We start from the raw sequence: 22500 nt of genomic DNA on the forward strand, positions 1-22500 counted from the left end.
TTTTTAGACAGTTGATTGGTTGTTTCAACTCTGTGATTTGGTTGTATCCATTGCATGATTGGTTGTATCCACTGTGTGACTGGTTGTTTCCACTGCATAATTGGTTGTTTCCACTGCTTGATTGGTTGTTTCCACTGCATGATTGGTTGTTTCCACTGCTTGATTGGTTGTTTCCACTGCTTGATTGGTTGTTTCCACTGCATGATTGGTTGTTTCCACTGCATAATTGGTTGTTTCCACTGCTTGATTGGTTGTTTCCACTGCTTGATTGGTTGTTTCCACTGCATGATTGGCTGTTTCCACTGCATGGCTCTGCTGGTCCGCCCATCCCTTTGTCTAAGCTGATGGGCTAATCGATCAGATCCTTTCTCACGCAGGTGGGCGGCTCTGACAAACCTGATGTGGGAGGCGGCCATTGCTTCATTGTTGCTGTGACAGTGTGGATTCTTTTACACAGCCTGTCCCGTTAGACGTCACCAGACAGTCTGTGTCTTCCTCTCTCACTCCATCTGTATCTTTGTGTCTCCTCCTTTCTAACTGTCTCATCTTTCTCTTACATCCCTTTCTCTCTCTCTCTCTATCTGTCTCAGGGTTTCTGTATCTACTGTTCTCTCTCTCACTCAGTGAGTGGAAGAGCCAATCAGTAGTGGCCATAAACCTTCCTCCACCAGTCAGTCCTCAGGCCAGCGGGGTTAAGGGTGGGATGTTTGAGCCGTGATGCAGGATTATCTGACTCATCCACATGATCCCATCGCTGCTGAGAGCTGAGAGAGGTCATGTGACCTCTCGCTCTGAGACCCTACCACTGCGGTGATTACGGGATCCGGGCACATGCCTGAAAGAGCACGGCCCTGTCCCCGTCAGCCCAACACACGCCTGCTAATGACACGTCGCAAAGAAACGCCCCATGATGCTCCAATCAGAGAGGGTCACACCATGGTTGTCTCCCCCCTACTTTAATTCACCTGGGTTTGAATGATTAACTAACCAAGTCCCGTGTGATATGCAGATTAGGCACTAAAGTGTGCAGTGCTGTGATGGCCCTTCTGAGCTGGACTTGTGGAACTGTGGAGTCTTAATGACCTGGCAGTGTGCTTCCCAGATATATCTGTTTCTTAGCTGACTCACTGTGACTCACAACTCTTTGGGAATGTTGACGTATTAAATGTCCCTTAAATCTTAACGGTGTAATTAGTGTACATAAACATCCTTCACCTCAGCCAGGTTTCGGGCACAAGTTCAAAACCCAGAAAACACAGAGAGGAAATAAGTTAGCTTCTCACAGCACTTTCACCATTTCATGGCCCCACTAGAATATTTGTGAATATAGGACAGAGAGGGATAGAGTGAAGGAGAGAGAGAGTGAGGGAGAGAGAGTGTGAGGGAGAGAGAGAGTGAGGGAGAGAGAAGGAACTGGAAGTATTTAATGACTGATGTCATTGTGATGTCATTGAGGAGTCATTGAGGATGTCATTGTGACGTCATCAGGATGGTTCTGTGTCTTAATGGTCGTCAGAGCAGCAGATTAAGTGTCAGTGCTGCATGCTTTCACGAGCATCCAGGGTGGGCGGAGTCACCTGTCACTCACCAATGGGGCGTGGTCAGAATGCACACTGGACTTTGAAATCACGTTTGACCAAGCAATGCTTTTAGTGTAAGCTGAACAACATTTGCTATTTTAAAAATAATGTCACCATGCGCTAAGGAAGATACATTGATTTAAGCCTTTTAAAGATTTTCACACACCTTGGAATACATGTGACAGCCTGTAATGTTTCAAAAGTGTATATTTAATAAAAAGTATAAGGGATGTGTCTGAAAGGTCAGTGGCATATATCACATGCTGCTTCTGCTCTGATGTCTGAGGCAGGGTACCCGCGGGTCCTTAAAAAGTCTTAAAATGTCTTAAATTTAGTTTTCCATATTCAAGGCCTAAAAATGTCTTAAAATGTCTGGAATTTTATGAGGGGAGGCATTAAATTATTATAAGTGTGTGTTGTTCAGTTGTTCTGGCGCGATGTGAACTTTGCCGAATCTAGCGCTAATGCAGAAAATAACCGCTCCAGGGTCCTAGTGCTAGATTCCTAGCGTTGGAGTATACGGCCTCAACAACGTCAACAATTCTCGTTCGCCAACCCCCCCCGTCAACGATGTGGAACACACCTGCATCCCCAGTAATAGTATTATTTTTTCTTGAGAGGTATTAAAAAGGTCTTAAAAGTCATTGAATTTGAGATTTAAAAATGTGCAGATACCCTGGTCTGAGGTGACACACACACACACATACACACACACATCAGATGCACACTACACGCACACAAACACACACACACTCAAATGCACATCACACATGCACACACAAACGGACACACCACAAAAAGAAACACTAGTGCACATCTCACACACACACACACACACACACACACACACACACACACACACACACACACACACACACACACACACACACACACACACACACAGCTGGGTCAGCTTGCTCTGAGCTGCTTTGTAGGTAGTTGTTTTGGGTGTGTAAGTCCAGTGGGTGCAGTGCAGACAGAAGAGACTCGTGTAGAAGCTGTAATTTAACAGCCCAGAGAGGACAGTGAGTCACAACAGGCAGAAGGACACAGGAACTACAGGAGAAACGTCCCCATGTCTGTGGAGCAGCAGATGTTTCTTCATGTTGAAGCATGATGTGCTAACGGAGGTCACAAATGTTTATTTCATAGGTTTCTGAACATAGCTGGGAGAAGATGGGTTTAGCACTCACACTAAGTGGAATTACTGGACACACTGAGGTTCCTGGCTGTCAGTCCGTCAGTCTAGATTAAGAGAGCTGAGTCAGGTTAAGATTTTTCCTTCCATAACATGATAAACACAATTACACACACACGGGGATGTGGGATGGTTGCTGTCCTTGGTACTGAAATAAGCTCCCCTTTCCTCTCCTCTTTTCTCCTCTTCCCACCTCCCCTCACCTCTTCTCCCCTTTCCTCTCCTCCTCTCTCCTCTTCCCTTCTCCCCTCCCCTTGCCTCTACTCTGCTTTCCTCTTCTCTTCTCTCCTTTCTTCCCCTCCTCTTTTCCCCTCCTTTTCGGTCCTCTGCTTTCTGGGTCACAGTTTAGTCCGTATTTGCTTCACCTTGCTAGCTCACCTGTATAATATCTGCAGGTACTGGTGCCTTCATGTGGGTCTGTAGCTCATAGCTTGAGAAGGTTTCTAATATATACCCACGAATGCTTACTCACCTGTAGAGCAGACAGCAGCAGTCGATTCTGAAGAACATCATTCAGACACAGATGCACCCATAAGCAGCTATCGGGCTAAAGTTAGCCGATCAGCTATATTGATTCGCAATTCCTGGCAATCAATGCAAATGGAATTGATCAGCTGACCAGTGTAAACAGGCCCAGTGTGAACAGGCCCAGTGTGAACAGGCCCAGGACTGACACATGGTGTCTCAAATGTTTGTCTTGGTAGAGAAGAATAATAGTCTTAGTATTCAGACTTGCATTCAGAGACAATGATACCCACACACACACACACACACACACACACACACACACAACCAGAGACAGAGAATGGAAGGAGAATGAAAATGAAAGAAGATGTTCTTCTGGCAAAGGATATTTATGTCTCCCTCTCTCTCTCCCTCCCTCCCTCTTGTTTCTCTCCTCTTTCTATCTCTCCCTCACTCTACTCTCTTCCTCTCTCCCTCTATCTGTCTGTATCCTGAGGGAGCTTGTTTAATGTTCTTGCAGAATAATGAATCTAGTTTGAGCCACAGGGAGCAGGGAGTGGCAGTAACCCACCGAGAGGAAAAGAGAGACAACAAAACAGGCGTGAATTTAGTCTTTAGAATTTACTCAGTTACACGGAGGCCTGTCAGGCAGTTTGGACAGTGCAAACTGTACAGTATGAGGAATATGTCTGTGTTCACAGCGTACAGTGTGAGGAACATCTCTGACAGAGCAAAATACAGTGTGACGAACATCTCAAATGGTGTAAAGTACAGCATGAGGAACATCTCAAATGGTGTAAACTACAGCGTGAGACATCTCTAACAATGTAAACTACAGCGTGAGGTAGAGGTCTGCACTCCCGCGGTAATATCCCGACAGAATATCTTGCGGCGCGGGACAGAATTTAATTGTTATTGGCGGGAGCGGGAGTTTAATTAGTCCAGGCGATGCGGGAGCGGGACCGCATATACATGTAGAAAAATCCCGCAAATTAATAGTCTAGAAAATTAAAATAATAACAACGCAATGATTTCCATGCATAAGGAACAGGACGAAAACAACTAATCATTCAGTAAGTAAGCAATAAACTAATTCAAAATATTGGCTAAGCAACTGATCACGTGAACATGAAGTGTGCGTCATTTTGTCATTTTGATACAGAAATGGCAGAGACTAGACCAGGGGTCGGCAACCTTTGAGACATGGAGTGCCAACTTTAACATGTCCAGTCAATGAGTGTGCCACTATGGCGGCGAGTTTAAATTGTTGACCGAGGAGGGGGGGAGGTGTAAATCGACACAAAAAGTATTATATCGCGATCGATCGCCAAGTTTAAACGCCTCCGCCGTTCGCGCGAGGTGTGCGTGCGGAGTCGTGCGCTACGGTCACTCGCGAAAGTATAATCCATTAATATAATAATTTATATTAAAATATATATTTTTGCTGATGCTGGTCCAGCGTGTCGCGTGCCAGTGACTATGCCTCGGTGTGCCAATGGTGGCACGCGTGCCATAGGTTGCCGACCCCTGCTGTAGACGGTCAACCAGTTTCAGCTGTGGAAAATTCTATTAAAACAGGCGAATACACCACAATTAAGCCAACTACAGGAAAGTCTGATGTATGGAAGTCATATTCCATTGTAATTAATGGAGATGGAAATCGGCTTGTTGTGATACATGTCAGAAAGTGTTGGTGTACGTCACCTAACGGGATGTGTTTGGACTGTGGTAAGAAATGGGACAGCGCGATCAATCGCTATATTGCTGTTTTAATAAATACATAAGAAAATTTCAAGTACTAAATCTAATTAATTCAATTAATATTAGTATTGCGGGCGGGGGCGACAGAAATGTGTATGTGGTGGGCGGGTGCGGGATTAAAACAAGCGATTTTTTGGCCGGTGCGGGCGGGAGCGGGATTAAAACAAGCAGGTGCGGGCGGGAGCGGGATTAAAACAAGCAGGTGCGGGCGGGAGCGGGATTAAAACAAGCGATTTTTGGGCGGGTGGGAGCGGGTCTAAAACAAGCGGGAGCGGGCGGGTGCAGGATTAAAAAAGCAGTCCTGCGCAGACCTCTAGCGTGAGGGACATCTCTAACGGTGTAAACTACAGTGTGAGACATCTCTAACGGTGTAAACTACAGCGTGAGGGACATCTCTAACGGTGTAAACTACAGCATGAGACATCTCTAACGGTGTAAACTACAGCATGAGGGACATCTCTAACGGTGTAAACTACAGCGTGAGACATCTCTAACGATGTAAACTACAGCGTGAGGGACATCTCTAACGGTGTAAACTACAGTGTGAGACATCTCTAACGGTGTAAACTACAGCATGAGGGACATCTCTAACGGTGTAAACTACAGCGTGAGACATCTCTAACGGTGTAAACTACAGTTTGAGGAACATCTCTAACGATGTAAACTAGAGTGCGAGATATCTCTAACGATGTAAACTACATTGTGAGCCATCTCTAATGGTGTAAACTACAACGTGAGGGACATCTAATGGTGTAAACTTCAGCAGGCGGAACATCTCTAACGGTGTAAACTACAGCCTGAGGGACATCTCTAACAGTGTAAACTACAGTGTGAGGGACATCTCTAACTGTAAATTACAGTGTGAGGGACATCTCTAACAGTGTAAACTACAGCATGAGGGACATCTCTAATGGTGTAAACTACAGCGTGAGACATCTCTAACGGTGTAAACTACAGCGTGAGGGACATCTCTAATGGTGTAAACTACAGCGTGAGGGACATCTCTAATGGTGTAAACTACAGCGTGAGACATCTCTAACGGTGTAAACTACAGCGTGAGACATCTCTAACGGTGTAAACTACAGCGTGAGGGACATCTCTAATGGTGTAAACTACAGCGTGAGACATCTCTAACGGTGTAAACTACAGCGTGAGGGACATCTCTAACAGTGTAAACTACAGCATGAGGGACATCTCTAATGGTGTAAACTACAGCGTGAGACATCTCTAACAGTGTAAACTACAGCGTGAGGGACATCTCTAATGGTGTAAACTACAGCGTGAGGGACATCTCTAATGGTGTAAACTATAGCGTGAGACATCTCTAACGGTGTAAACTACAGCGTGAGGGACATCTCTAATGGTGTAAACTACAGCGTGAGACATCTCTAACGATGTAAACTACAGCGTGAGACATCTCTAATGGTGTAAACTACAGCATGAGACACCTCTAACGGTGTAAACTACAGCGTGAGGGACATCTCTAATGGTGTAAACTACAGCGTGAGACATCTCTAACGGTGTAAACTACAGCGTGAGGGACATCTCTAACGGTGTAAACTACAGCGTGAGGGATGTCCCTGACAGTGTAATCTGTTTTGAAGGTTGCCTGATCTTTCTTCTCTTTCTTCCTCTCTTCCCTCATCACCTTCTGGTCGTGTCCCTTACACGTTTCGCCCAGAAGGATCTTCCTCTGCCCCGTAAAAACAGCAGGTGAGTGCCAGTATAACAAATGTAACACACGTATTATTATTTATGATTGTTAATGTCTAGGGATGCACCGAAATGAAAATTCTTAGCCGAAACCGAAAACCGAAAATGAGGAAACCAAGGCCGAAAGCCGAAAACCGAAACACCGAAATACATTATGCCAATTATTAGTAACATTGGATTTATGGCTAACCTCACTAAAATCAAGGCATTGCTATTCAAAGAATAAATCAACTACAAAATTTGATTTGAAAATATTTATTTAGCACTGACATTACAGTAATGCATATTATAAAATAAAATTAGTGGTGGGCCGTTAACGGCGATAACGCTGACAACGGACGACCACTAATTAAATTTAACTCGCTTGCAGACCGTTTTTATCTGAGAGGATAAATATATGTATTTTATACGAGTTAAATTTTATTATAACTGACTGGCCTGAAAGATAAATATAAATTCTCTCATAATTCTCTCTTGCAACAACATTAAACAGCTCAGGTAAACACGCTTCTGAGAAATGTCGTCTGCTCGGCAAAACATAACGGGGCTCAATGTGCTCTATTAGCCTACGAAATCCCTACGACAGAGAACGGCTGATCGTCTAAGGCAACGAGTTCCATAATTTTTGGTGTAATGTCCTTTGCCTTGGCGCCATCACTGAAACTTTTTTGCTTTCTGCATCACTGAAACTTTTTTGCTTTTGAAACTTTTTAAAAATCCAAATAAGCACGTGCAGGTGGCGATTTTTGCTTGCGTCATCACAACACATCGTTTCGGCCGTGTTGTTTCGGTGATGAAAGTATTTCGGCCGAAAACCGAAAATGCAAATTTAAGCCATTTCGGCCGAAAATTTTCGGTGGCCGAATTTTCGGTGCATCCCTATTAATGTCCCTTTTCTACTCATTATCATACACTTTATAAATCAACCACTAACTACTGCTAAATCTTTCTACCTTTATAATTGACTCCCACATATCTTATAAAAAATGTTTTAAATATTTTACCTAAGCAGATATTATACCACATAAATGTTTTAGTGTGACATGCCATGTATGTGCTCTAACAGTATTATAGCACATGTTTATTACGTATTATATATTGAATATGTTATTTTTACAGCCCTTTAGTTTAACAGAGCTCATGTTTATTAATCAGTATGAGAATTATTCACGTTTAATATTATTGGCCGGTTTCCTGGGCATGGATTAGCGGTGTCCTGGTTTCGTCTGCGTGTCTGACACCCCCCTCTGTGTAGTGATGGGGGGTTGAGTTGGGACACACGCCTCACCGCTCACTGGCAGGAGACACAGGGTCTCTGTGCAGAGTGACAGGAGAAGAGATGCGTTTGCACAACTGTGGTGACGGCACACGTGCCCAGAGTGGCAGAAGGGATGTGTGTGCATGACACACAACCTCAGCTGTAGGGGGGGGTGGGGTGGGGGTTGGTGTTGGGCCTATGGAAACCACTGCCTCTGTCCGTGGTGCTGAAATCTAGAGATATATTTTGGAGGAAAGGAGTGGGTGTGGATACTGAATAGACAACCTGGTGTATGTGTATGTGTGTATTTGAGTATCATACAAATAAACGCACACTCGCTCTGTATTTTTCTCTAGCTTTATCTCACAGATCATTTCATTCACTGGACCTTATACATCCAATCATGTCCTTTAAAGCTGCACACACACACACACACACACACACACACACACACACACACACACACACACACACACACACACGTGTGTGTGGTTATATGATGTATTTGTGTTGTTTAAGAGAGGCTGTGTGCTGTTGGAGTTGATGGAGTACAGCACAGATGACTTTAGATCTCATCTCATCAGAGAGAGTGAGAGAGAGTGAGATAGAGAGAGTGAGAAAAAGCAAGAAAGAGCAAGAAAGTAGGAGCTAGATGCAGAAGCAGACAAGAAACACACGTTTATGAGCTCCTCGTGAGGCCAGAATGCTCTCCCTGTGTATTCCAGTAAGTCCTTCCAATTAGTGTTATTAGTTAGAGTCTGTACCTGCCTGTGTGTGTTTGCTTTGTCCTGTGTTTACCACCATCAACAGGTTGGATGTTCCTGCGCTGGTCTGAGGAGTGAGACGTATGTCATCATAACCTTGTGTAGCACATGTTCTCATTCTTCTTCTGAATCTAGTATGTGTCCTACAGTCTCATTCAGAGTGACTTATGATAGTGCTTCGTTTTCTTCTTTATGCTGGTACATTAGACCAGAGACACAATATACACATCCAAACTGCAGAGACTCATTTTATGTTTGAGGTTAAAAAATGAAGCAACTGTGTTGATTTTAAAATGAATGTTTTAGCAGTAATTTGTAGTTTAGCTGTAATTTCCTTTCAGTGTGGTTCTCATCTCGTGTGTTCTTTTTGCTTTGGACAGACACAAATATAAATCATAAGAGAACATATACTCACTCTCCATGTACAACGAGCATTCTGTCAAATACGACTGGACTGGGCGTGGCTTTGTGCCGGCCGTCCTGCAGACACGCCCCTTCCTGACAGCAAAGCGTCACTAGGCAACTGGTGTGGGCACCTCTATTAAGGAGGGATGTGTTAGTTGCTGCTAGAGGTGATATCGTCCTTCTCACCTGCTGTACCTGTATGTGTGTTTACGTGTGTGTGTGTGTGTGTTTACGTGTGTGTGTGTGTGTGTGTACATGTGTATGTGTGTGTGTACATGTATGTGTGTACTTGTGTGTATGGTAAACTGACGTCATTCATCCTGGATACTGTACATTGAAACAAAAATATATTTTTCCCTGGCTGTTTAGTACACACACACACACACACACACACACACACACACACACACACACACACACACACACACACACACCTTTCTGCCCCTCTTTATAGAGTAAAGACAGGTGTGTGTGTGTGTGTGTGTGTGTGTGTGTGTGTGTGTGTGTGTGTGTGTGTGTGTGTGTGAAAGAGACCCACATGTCCCTGAAGGCTTGTTACAGTTTCACTACTCAGCTCTAGGACTCACACACACACACACACACACACACACACACACACACACACACACACACACACACACACACACACTCTCCCTCTCTATACTGAACACGGAAGGACCATTTTTTTGTTTCAATGCACAGCATCCAGGAGGGAATGAGGTCAGTTCACCACGCGCACACACACACACACACACACACACACACACACACACACACACACACACACACACACACGCTTGTGCACACATGCACGAGTACCCACAGATGCACACGCACATTCTACATTTGAGTGACAAACCAGCAACAATACCCACACCTCCACATCAACGATACCCACACCTCCACATCAACGATACCCACACCTCCACATCAACGATACCCACACCCCCACATCAACGATACCCACACCTCCACATCAACGATGCCCACACCTCCACATCAACGATGCCCACACCTCCACATCAACGATACCCACACCTCCACATCAACGATACCCACACCCCCACATCAACGATACCCACACCTCGACATCACCTATACCCACACCCCCACATCAACGATACCCACACCTCCACATCAACGATACCCACACCTCCACATCAACGATACCCACACCCTCACATCAACGATACCCACACCCCCACATCAACGATACCCAAACCTCCACATCAACGATACCCACACCTCCACATCAACGATACCCACACCCCCACATCAACGATACCCACACCTCCACATCAACGATGCCCACACCTCCACATCAACGATGCCCACACCTCCACATCAACGATACCCACACCTCCACATCAACGATACCCACACCCCCACATCAACGATACCCACACCTCGACATCACCTATACCCACACCCCCACATCAACGATACCCACACCTCCACATCAACGATACCCACACCTCCACATCAACGATACCCACACCCTCACATCAACGATACCCACACCCCCACATCAACGATACCCACACCTCCACATCAACGATGCCCACACCTCCACATCAACGATACCCACACCTCCACATCAACGATACCCACACCCCCACATCAACGATACCCACACCCTCACATCAACGATGCCCACACCTCCACATCAACGATACCCACACCCCCACATCAACGATACCCACACCCCCACATCAACGAAACCCACACCTCCACATCAACGATACCCACACCTCCACATCAACGATACCAACACCTCCACATCAACGATACCCACACCCCCACATCAACGATGCCCACACCTCCACATCAACGATACCCACACCCCCACATCAACGATGCCCACACCCCCACATCAACGATGCCCACACCCCCACATCAACGATACCCACACCTCCACATCAACGATACCCACACCCCCACATCAACGATACCCACACCTCGACATCAACGATACCCACACCTCCACATCACCTATACCCACACCCCCACATCAACGATACTCACACCTCCACATCAACGATGCCCACACCTCCACATCAACGATACCCACACCCCCACATCAACGATACCCACACCTCCACATCAACGATGCCCACACCTCCACATCAACAATACCCACACCCCCACATCAACGATACCCACACCTCCACATCAACGATGCCCACACCTCCACATTAACGATACCCACACCTCCACATCAACGATACCCACACCCCCACATCAACGATGCCCACACCCCCACATCAACGATACCCACACCTCGACATCAACGATACCCACACCTCCACATCACCTATACCCACACCCCCAAATCAACGATACCCACACCTCCACATCAACGATACCCACACCTCCACATCACCTATACCCACACCTCCACATCAACGATACCCACACCTCCACATCAACGATGCCCACACCCCCACATCAACGATGCCCACACCTCCACATCAACGATACCCACACCTCCACATCACCTATACCCACACCCCCAAATCAACGATACCCACACCTCCACATCAACGATACCCACACCTCCACATCACCTATACCCACACCTCGACATCAACGATACCCACACCTCCACATCAACGATGCCCACACCCCCACATCAACGATGCCCACACCTCCACATCAACGATACCCACACCCCCACATCAACGATGCCCACACCTCCACATCAACGATACCCACACCTCCACATCAACGATACCCACACCCCCACATCAACGATACCCACACCTCGACATTAACGATACCCACACCTCCACATCAACGATACCCACACCTCCACATCAACGATACCCACACCTCCACATCAACGATACCCACACCCTCACATCAACGATACCCACACCCCCACATCAACGATACCCACACCTCCACATCAACGATGCCCACACCTCTACATCAACGATACCCACACCTCCACATCAACGATACCCACACCCCCACATCAACGATACCCACACCTCCACAGCAACGATACCCACACCTCCACATCAACGATACCCACACCCCCACATCAACGATACCCACACCCTCACATCAACGATGCCCACACCTCCACATCAACGATACCCACACCTCCACATCAACGATACCCACACCCCCACATCAACGATACCCACACCCTCACATCAACGATACCCACACCTCCACATCAACGATACCCACACCCCCACATCAACGATACCCACACCTCCACAGCAACGATACCCACACCTCCACATCAACGATACCCACACCCCCACATCAACGATACCCACACCCTCACATCAACGATGCCCACACCTCCACATCAACGATACCCACACCTCCACATCAACGATACCCACACCCCCACATCAACGATGCCCACACCCCCACATCAACGATGCCCACACCCCCACATCAACGATACCCACACCTCGACATCAACGATACCCACACCTCCACATCACCTATACCCACACCCCCACATCAACGATACCCACACCTCCACATCAACGATGCCCACACCTCCACATCAACGATACCCACACCCCCACATCAACGATACCCACACCCCCACATCAACGAAACCCACACCTCCACATCAACGATACCCACACCTCCACATCAACGATACCCACACCCCCACATCAACGATGCCCACACCCCCACATCAACGATACCCACACCTCCACATCAACGATACCCACACCCCCACATCAACGATACCCACACCTCAACATCAACGATACCCACACCTCCACATCACCTATACCCACACCCCCACATCAACGATACCCACACCTCCACATCAACAATGCCCACACCTCCACATCAACGATACCCACACCTCCACATCAACGATACCCACACCTCCACATCAACGATACCCACACCCTCACATCAACGTTACCCACACCCCCACATCAACGATACCCACACCTCGACATCAACGATACCCACACCTCCACATCAACGATACCCACACCCCCACATCAACGATACCCACACCTCCACAGCAACGATACCCACACCTCCACATCAACGATACCCACACCCCCACATCAACGATACCCACACCCTCACATCAACGATACCCACACCTCCACATCAACGATACCCACACCCCCACATCAACGATACCCACACCCTCACATCAACGATACCCACACCTCCACATCAACGATACCCACACCCCCACATCAACGATACCCACACCTCCACAGCAACGATACCCACACCTCCACATCAACGATACCCACACCCCCACATCAACGATACCCACACCCTCACATCAACGATGCCCACACCTCCACATCAACGATACCCACACCTCCACATCAACGATACCCACACCCCCACATCAACGATGCCCACACCCCCACATCAACGATGCCCACACCCCCACATCAACGATACCCACACCTCGACATCAACGATACCCACACCTCCACATCACCTATACCCACACCCCCACATCAACGATACCCACACCTCCACATCAACGATGCCCACACCTCCACATCAACGATACCCACACCCCCACATCAACGATACCCACACCCCCACATCAACGAAACCCACACCTCCACATCAACGATACCCACACCTCCACATCAACGATACCCACACCCCCACATCAACGATGCCCACACCCCCACATCAACGATGCCCACACCCCCACATCAACGATACCCACACCTCCACATCAACGATACCCACACCCCCACATCAACGATACCCACACCTCGACATCAACGATACCCACACCTCCACATCACCTATACCCACACCCCCACATCAACGATACCCACACCTCCACATCAACGATGCCCACACCTCCACATCAACGATACCCACACCTCCACATCAACGATACCCACACCTCCACATCAACGATACCCACACCCTCACATCAACGTTACCCACACCCCCACATCAACGATACCCACACCTCGACATCAACGATACCCACACCTCGACATCAACGATACCCACACCCCCACATCAACGATACCCACACCTCCACAGCAACGATACCCACACCTCCACATCAACGATACCCACACCCCCACATCAACGATACCCACACCCTCACATCAACGATGCCCACACCTCCACATCAACGATACCCACACCTCCACATCAACGATACCCACACCCCCACATCAACGATACCCACACCCTCACATCAACGATACCCACACCTCCACATCAACGATACCCACACCCCCACATCAACGATACCCACACCTCCACAGCAACGATACCCACACCTCCACATCAACGATACCCACACCCCCACATCAACGATACCCACACCCTCACATCAACGATGCCCACACCTCCACATCAACGATACCCACACCTCCACATCAACGATACCCACACCCCCACTTCAACGATGCCCACACCCCCACATCAACGATGCCCACACCCCCACATCAACGATACCCACACCTCGACATCAACGATACCCACACCTCCACATCACCTATACCCACACCCCCACATCAACGATACCCACACCTCCACATCAACGATGCCCACACCTCCACATCAACGATACCCACACCCCCACATCAACGATACCCACACCCCCACATCAACGAAACCCACACCTCCACATCAACGATACCCACACCTCCACATCAACGATACCCACACCCCCACATCAACGATGCCCACACCCCCACATCAACGATGCCCACACCCCCACATCAACGATACCCACACCTCCACATCAACGATACCCACACCCCCACATCAACGATACCCACACCTCGACATCAACGATACCCACACCTCCACATCACCTATACCCACACCCCCACATCAACGATACCCACACCTCCACATCAACGATGCCCACACCTCCACATCAACGATACCCACACCTCCACATCAACGATACCCACACCTCCACATCAACGATACCCACACCCTCACATCAACGTTACCCACACCCCCACATCAACGATACCCACACCTCGACATCAACGATACCCACACCTCCACATCACCTATACCCACACCCCCACATCAACGATACCCACACCTCCACATCAACGATACCCACACCTCCACATCAACGATACCCACACCCCCACATCAACGATGCCCACACCCCCACATCAACGATACCCACACCTCGACATCAACGATACCCACACCTCCACATCACCTATACCCACACCCCCACATCAACGATACCCACACCTCCACATCAACGATGCCCACACCTCCACATCAACGATACCCACACCCCCACATCAACGATACCCACACCCCCACATCAACGAAACCCACACCTCCACATCAACGATACCCACACCTCCACATCAACGATACCCACACCCCCACATCAACGATGCCCACACCCCCACATCAACAATGCCCACACCCCCACATCAACGATACCCACACCTCCACATCAACGATACCCACACCCCCACATCAACGATACCCACACCTCGACATCAACGATACCCACACCTCCACATCACCTATACCCACACCCCCACATCAACGATACCCACACCTCCACATCAACGATGCCCACACCTCCACATCAACGATACCCACACCTCCACATCAACGATACCCACACCTCCACATCAACGATACCCACACCCTCACATCAACGTTACCCACACCCCCACATCAACGATACCCACACCTCGACATCAACGATACCCACACCTCCACATCACCTATACCCACACCCCCACATCAACGATACCCACACCTCCACATCAACGATACCCACACCTCCACATCAACGATACCCACACCTCCACATCAACGATACCCACACCCTCACATCAATGATACCCACACCCCCACATCAACGATACCCACACCTCCACATCAACGATGCCCACACCTCTACATCAACGATACCCACACCTCCACATCAACGATACCCACACCCCCACATCAACGATACCCACACCTCCACATCAACGATACCCACACCTCCACATCAACTATACCCACACCCCCACATCAACGATACCCACACCCCCACATTAACGATACCCACACCTCCACATCAACGATACCCACACCCCCACATCACCTATACCCACACCTCCACATCAACGATACCCACACCCTCACATCAACGATACCCACACCTTCACATCACCTATACCCACACCTCCACATCAACGATACCCACACCTCCACATCAACGACTGGGACTGCTCAACCTAAAGGCCTGGCTAACAGACACCAGACACCAGATGTGATCTCGTACAAACCTCGCTACACTGACATGTAATAACTGTGTTAGCAGTTAGCATGATGTCATGTAAATGGACAACTAGCTTAGTTTCACTGGTTTCCACATTAGCAATGGGACCTTGATATGTCCCTTTAGTTGGGGCACAACAGAAAACCACACACCAAACTCTACCTACAATCTAGACAGGCACTGAAACACGGTTGTCCCTTAAAATGATTCGATCATACCTTACATGAGGCACAGAAGATTATATTAGATTTAAAAGTTGTCATCTTTATCAAGATAATTTAGGATTAAGATGGAATAAATGTGTCAGGGAAACAATGTGATGTGAATGTGATTTAAAGTTAATTTGGTGTAAATGGGCTCAATGTGGTTTAAACCTGTTACAGTGAAACAGACACGTGCACACACAGACAAGAGTATGAACATACACACAGATGACTGGTGAGAGTTGAGGAGAAAGAGAGAGAGAGAGAGAGAGAGAGAGGGAGAGAGAGAGATACCTCCAGAGATTTCATTAGAACAGTGAGATAAACTTCCCATAAGCCTCTGACATCCCAGCAGCAGTGTGTCAGAAAGAGAGGGAGGGAGAAAGGGAGGGATAGAGAGATGTGAACAACAAGGGGGTGGAGAATCAGAGAGAGAGAGAGAGAGCATGTGTATCTGGAGATAAGAGTGGAAATCAGGTGAAAGGAGGGAAAGGGAGAGAAGGAAAAGAAGAGATGGAGTCAGTTGATAGAGACAGAGAAACAGAGAGAGAGAGATTGAAGAGAGAGAGACAGAGAAGAGAGAGAGACAGAGAGAAGAGTGACAGAGAGAAGAGAGGGAGACAGAAGAGAGAGAGACAGAGAGAAGAGAGAGACAGTGAGAAGAGAGAGACAGAGAGAGAGACAGAAGAGAGAGAGACAGAGAGAAGAGAGAGATGATGCTGATGGATGTTCCGAGGGGAAATGTGTCCCAGATCTATCACAGCTAATAAACTGGCTGTGTGTGCGTGCACATGTGCACACGTGCACTCCCTCGTGCACACATGCACACGTGCACTCCCTCGTGCACACATGCACACGTGCACTCCCTCGTGCACTCCCTCGTGCACACATGCACATGTGCACTCCCTCGTGCACACATGCAAACATGCACACATGCTTTTCCCGTGACTCCTACATGACGGAAAAGTCATTCCTCACTGTACTAGTGATTCCCAGGTCTGGATAAGAATGGAAAGAAGAAAAGAGAGTATGGAACAATGTCATAAAAAGCACAAGACATGAACACACACACCTACAGAGAGCTAAACACACACACCTACAGAGAGCTGAACACACACACCTACAGAGAGCTGAACACACACCCACAGAGAGCTGAACACACACACCCACAGAGAGCTGAACACACACACCTACAGAGCTGAACACACACCTACAGAGAGCTAAACACACACACCTACAGAGAGCTGAACACACACACCTACAGAGAGCTGAACACACACCCACAGAGAGCTGAACACACACACCCACAGAGAGCTGAACACACACACCTACAGAGCTGAACACACACCTACAGAGAGCTAAACACACACACCTACAGAGAGCTGAACACACACACCTACAGAGAGCTGAACACACACCCACAGAGAGCTGAACACACACACCCACAGAGAGCTGAACACACACACCTACAGAGCTGAACACACACCTACAGAGAGCTAAACACACACACCTACAGAGATCTGAACACACATTCCTACAGAGAGCTAAACACACACACCTACAGAAAGCTGAACACACACTCCTACAGAGAGCTGAACACACACACCCACAGAGCTGAACACACACACCTACAGAGAGCTGAATACACACCCCTACAGAGAGCTGAACACACACACCCACAGAGAGCTGAACACACACACCTACAGAGAGCTGAACACACACACCTACAGAGAGCTGAACACACACACCCACAGAGAGCTGAACACACACACCCACAGAGAGCTGAACACACACACCTACAGAGAGCTGAACACACGCCCACAGAGAGCTGAACACACACACCTACAGAGAGCTGAACACACACACCTACAGAGAGCTGAACACACACACCCACAGAGAGCTGAACACACACACCTACAGAGCTGAACACACACCCACAGAGAGCTGAACACACACACCTACAGAGAGCTGAACACACACACCCACAGAGAGCTGAACACACACACCCACACCCACAGAGAGCTGAACACACACACCTACAGAGAGCTGAACACACACTCCTACAGAGAGCTGAACACACACACCCACAGAGAGCTGAACACACACACCTACAGAGAGCTGAACACACACACCTACAGAGAGCTGAACACACACACCTACAGAGAGCTGAACACACACTCCTACAGAGAGCTGAACACACACTCCTACAGAGAGCTGAACACACACACCCACAGAGCTGAACACACACACCTACAGAGAGCTGAATACACACCCCTACAGAGAGCTGAACACACACACCTACAGAGAGCTGAACACACACACCTACAGAGAGCTGAACACACACACCTACAGAGAGCTGAACACACACACCCACAGAGAGCTGAACACACACACCTACAGAGAGCTGAACACACACACCCACAGAGAGCTGAACACACACACCCACAGAGAGCTGAACACACGCCCACAGAGAGCTGAACACACACGCCCACAGAGAGCTGAACACACACACCTACAGAGAGCTGAACACACACACCCACAGAGAGCTGAACACACACACCTACAGAGAGCTGAACACACACACCCACAGAGAGCTGAACACACACACCCACAGAGAGCTGAACACACACACCTACAGAGAGCTGAACACACACACCCACAGAGAGCTGAACACACACACCTACACAGAGCTGAACACACGCCCACAGAGAGCTGAACACACACGCCCACAGAGAGCTGAACACACACACCCACAGAGAGCTGAACACACACACCTACAGAGCTGAACACACACCCACAGAGAGCTGAACACACACACCTACAGAGAGCTGAACACACACACCCACAGAGAGCTGAACACACACACCCACACCCACAGAGAGCTGAACACACACACCTACAGAGAGCTGAACACACACTCCTACAGAGAGCTGAACACACACACCCACAGAGAGCTGAACACACACACCTACAGAGAGCTGAACACACACACCTACAGAGAGCTGAACACACACTCCTACAGAGAGCTGAACACACACTCCTACAGAGAGCTGAACACACACACCCACAGAGAGCTGAACACACACACCCACAGAGAGCTGAACACACACACCTACAGAGAGCTGAACACACACCCACAGAGAGCTGAACACACGCCCACAGAGAGCTGAACACACACGCCCACAGAGAGCTGAACACACACACCTACAGAGAGCTGAACACACGCCCACAGAGAGCTGAACACACGCCTACAGAGAGCTGAACACACTCCTACAGCGAGCTGAACACACACACCTACAGAGAGCTGAACACATACACCTACAGAGCTGAACACACACACCTACAGCGAGCTGAACACACACCTACAGCGAGCTGAACACACACACCTACAGAGCTGAACACACACACCTACAGAGAGCTGAACACACACTCCTACAGACAGCTGAACACGGAAGCTCAGAGAGCTGAACACACACTCCTGCAGAGAGCTGAACACACACTCCCACAGAGAGCTGATTACACACACACACACACACACACACATGCTGGACTGTTATCATTATTGTTATCTGCAGTTCCCCATACAGTGGTGTGTAAGCCCACAGCAGTGCACATGTGTCGGGTGGGACAGATGGGTGTAGGTTGATGGGTGTAGATTGATGGGTGTAGATTGAATGTAACAGGGAGAACAGTCCGTTACTGGGGTGACTGGGGTCCTTTACTCTCCTCCTGGCTCTTGTCCAGCACCGTCTCTTGTATATGGACTGCAGGTCAGGAAGCCCCGTCCAGATTGTGCGCTCAGCTGAACACACCACCCTCTAAAGAGCCTGCCTGTCCTTCTTGGTGCAGTTTCCAAACCAGGTTGTGATGTTTCCCGTTATGATTGATTCAATGGTACAGGTGTAGAAGTTTCGGAGTACCTTGGTTGGTAGTTTGAAGTCCCGTAATCGTCTGAGGTGGTAGAGACGCTGACGGGCCTTCTTTGCCAGCGTTGGTGTGACAAGACCATGACAGGTCCTCAGTGATGTGAACACCGAGGTACTTGAAATTATCTATTTTCCACTGCATCTGATCACAGAATTCATCCTAGGTAATAGTACGGATAGGCCAGAATTCAAGATAACATTGAGTCAGACTACTACTAAACTACAGGAGTCAATGTCATTAGTGTTTTGCAAGTTAGACGTTTGCCAAGAAGCGCAAATAACTATAGACAGACATACAATTTAAGAACAACAGCAAGTGGTATCAGCCGAGTTAGTGCTCTGGTAAGAACTCAACAAACAGGTGAGTCTTCAGTCTACGCTTGAAGATAGCAATAGACTCTGCAGTCCTAGCAGCTAATGGAAGATTGTTCGACCATCTTGGAGCCAGGACGGAGAATAGTCTGGACATTTGTCTTCCATGAGACTTTAAGCATAGAGTTTCGAGTCGAGCCAAGCTTGAGGTTCTGAGTGTTCGCTGTACAGATCGGCTTTTGACCATGGACATCATGTAGGGAGGGGCCAGTCCATTTTTGGCTTTGTAAGCAAGCATCAAGGTTTTATATCTGATGCGTGCCACTACTGGAAGCCAGTGAAGAGAGCATAGCAGAGGAGTCACATGTGAGAACTTGGGGAGATTGATGACCAGTCGTGCTGCAGCATTCTGAATTAGTTGTAGAGGTCTGATGACCCGTAGAGGAAGACCTGCAAGTAGGGAATTGCAGTAGTCCAGCTTAGAGATTACTAGAGACTGCACAAGCACTTGAGTAGCTTCCTGTGAAAGGAAGGGTCGTATTCTCCGTATGTTGCAGAGGAGAAATCTGCAGGATCTGGTCAGTTTTGAAACAAGTGTTGAGAAGGACAACTCATTGTCCAACGTTACACCCAGGCTTCGAGCAGTTTCTGATGGTGTTAACAAGGTGTTCTCAAAGGAGGTCGTTGTGTGGGTTTGGGGTTCCTGGAATGTACAGAAGCTCAGTTTTGCTAGGGTTGAGCTTCAAGTGGTGAGCAGTCATCCATGAAGCAATATCTGCTAAGCATGCCGAGATACGCCTAGAAACCTGGGTGTCAGAATGAGGGAAGGAAAGAATTAGCTGGGTGTCATTAGCATAGCAATGATAAGAGAAACCATGAGACAAAATAATGTCACCAAGGTAACGAGTATATAAAGAGAAGAGAAGAGGGCCTAGGACCGAGCCTTGGGGGACTCCAGTGGAAAGTTTACATGGATTGGATGTAGATCCTCTCCATGTTACCTGATAGGAATGGTCTTCAAGATATGACTGGAACCATTTCCAAGCAGAGCCAGTCACACCGAGGCTATAAAGAACAGAGAGGAGGATGTTGTGGTTGACCGTGTCAAAGGCTGCTGAAAGATCTAGAAGAATTCAAACTGATGATAGCTTGTTAGTCTTGGCAGCATGGAGCTTCTCAGTCACTGCTTTGAGGGCAATTTCTGTTGAGTGTGCCCATTTAAAGCCAGACTGATTAGGATCATGGAGTTGGTTCTGGGTGAGGAAGAGAGATAATTGGTCATAGACTGCTCACTCCAGAGTTTTTGATAGAAAAGAAAGAAGTGATACTGGTCTGTAGTTGTTCATGTCAGAGGTGTCAAGTGTTGCTTTTTTCAAGATGACTGTGTTGTGTAGCTGTGTTGTCAGGTGACTGGTGTTGTGTAGTTGTGTTGTCAGGTGACTGGTGTGTGGCTGTGTTGTCAGGTGACTGGTGTTGTGTGGCTGTGTTGTCAGGTGACTGGTGTTGTGTAGTTGTGTTGTCAGGTGACTGGTGTTGTGTGGTTGTGTTGTCAGGTGACTGGTGTTGTGTGGCTGTGTTGTCAGGTGACTGGTGTTGTGTAGTTGTGTTGTCAGGTGACTGGTGTTGTGTGGCTGTGTTGTCAGGTGACTGGTGTTGTGTGGCT

General features: G+C 48.2%; 1 protein-coding gene across 1 annotated transcript in view; it reads left to right on the plus strand.

Moving 5' to 3' along the window:
* Positions 1–22500, plus strand: part of mast1b (microtubule associated serine/threonine kinase 1b) — a 45635-nt gene that overhangs the window by 3733 nt on the left and 19402 nt on the right. Inside the window, 1 exon segment of the mRNA XM_077010258.1 lies at positions 6686–6717. Within this exon segment, the coding sequence (XP_076866373.1) occupies positions 6686–6717 (32 nt within the window).

This window comes from Brachyhypopomus gauderio, chromosome 6, assembly GCF_052324685.1.
Source record: "Brachyhypopomus gauderio isolate BG-103 chromosome 6, BGAUD_0.2, whole genome shotgun sequence".
Classification (NCBI taxonomy): Eukaryota; Metazoa; Chordata; class Actinopteri; order Gymnotiformes; family Hypopomidae; genus Brachyhypopomus; species Brachyhypopomus gauderio.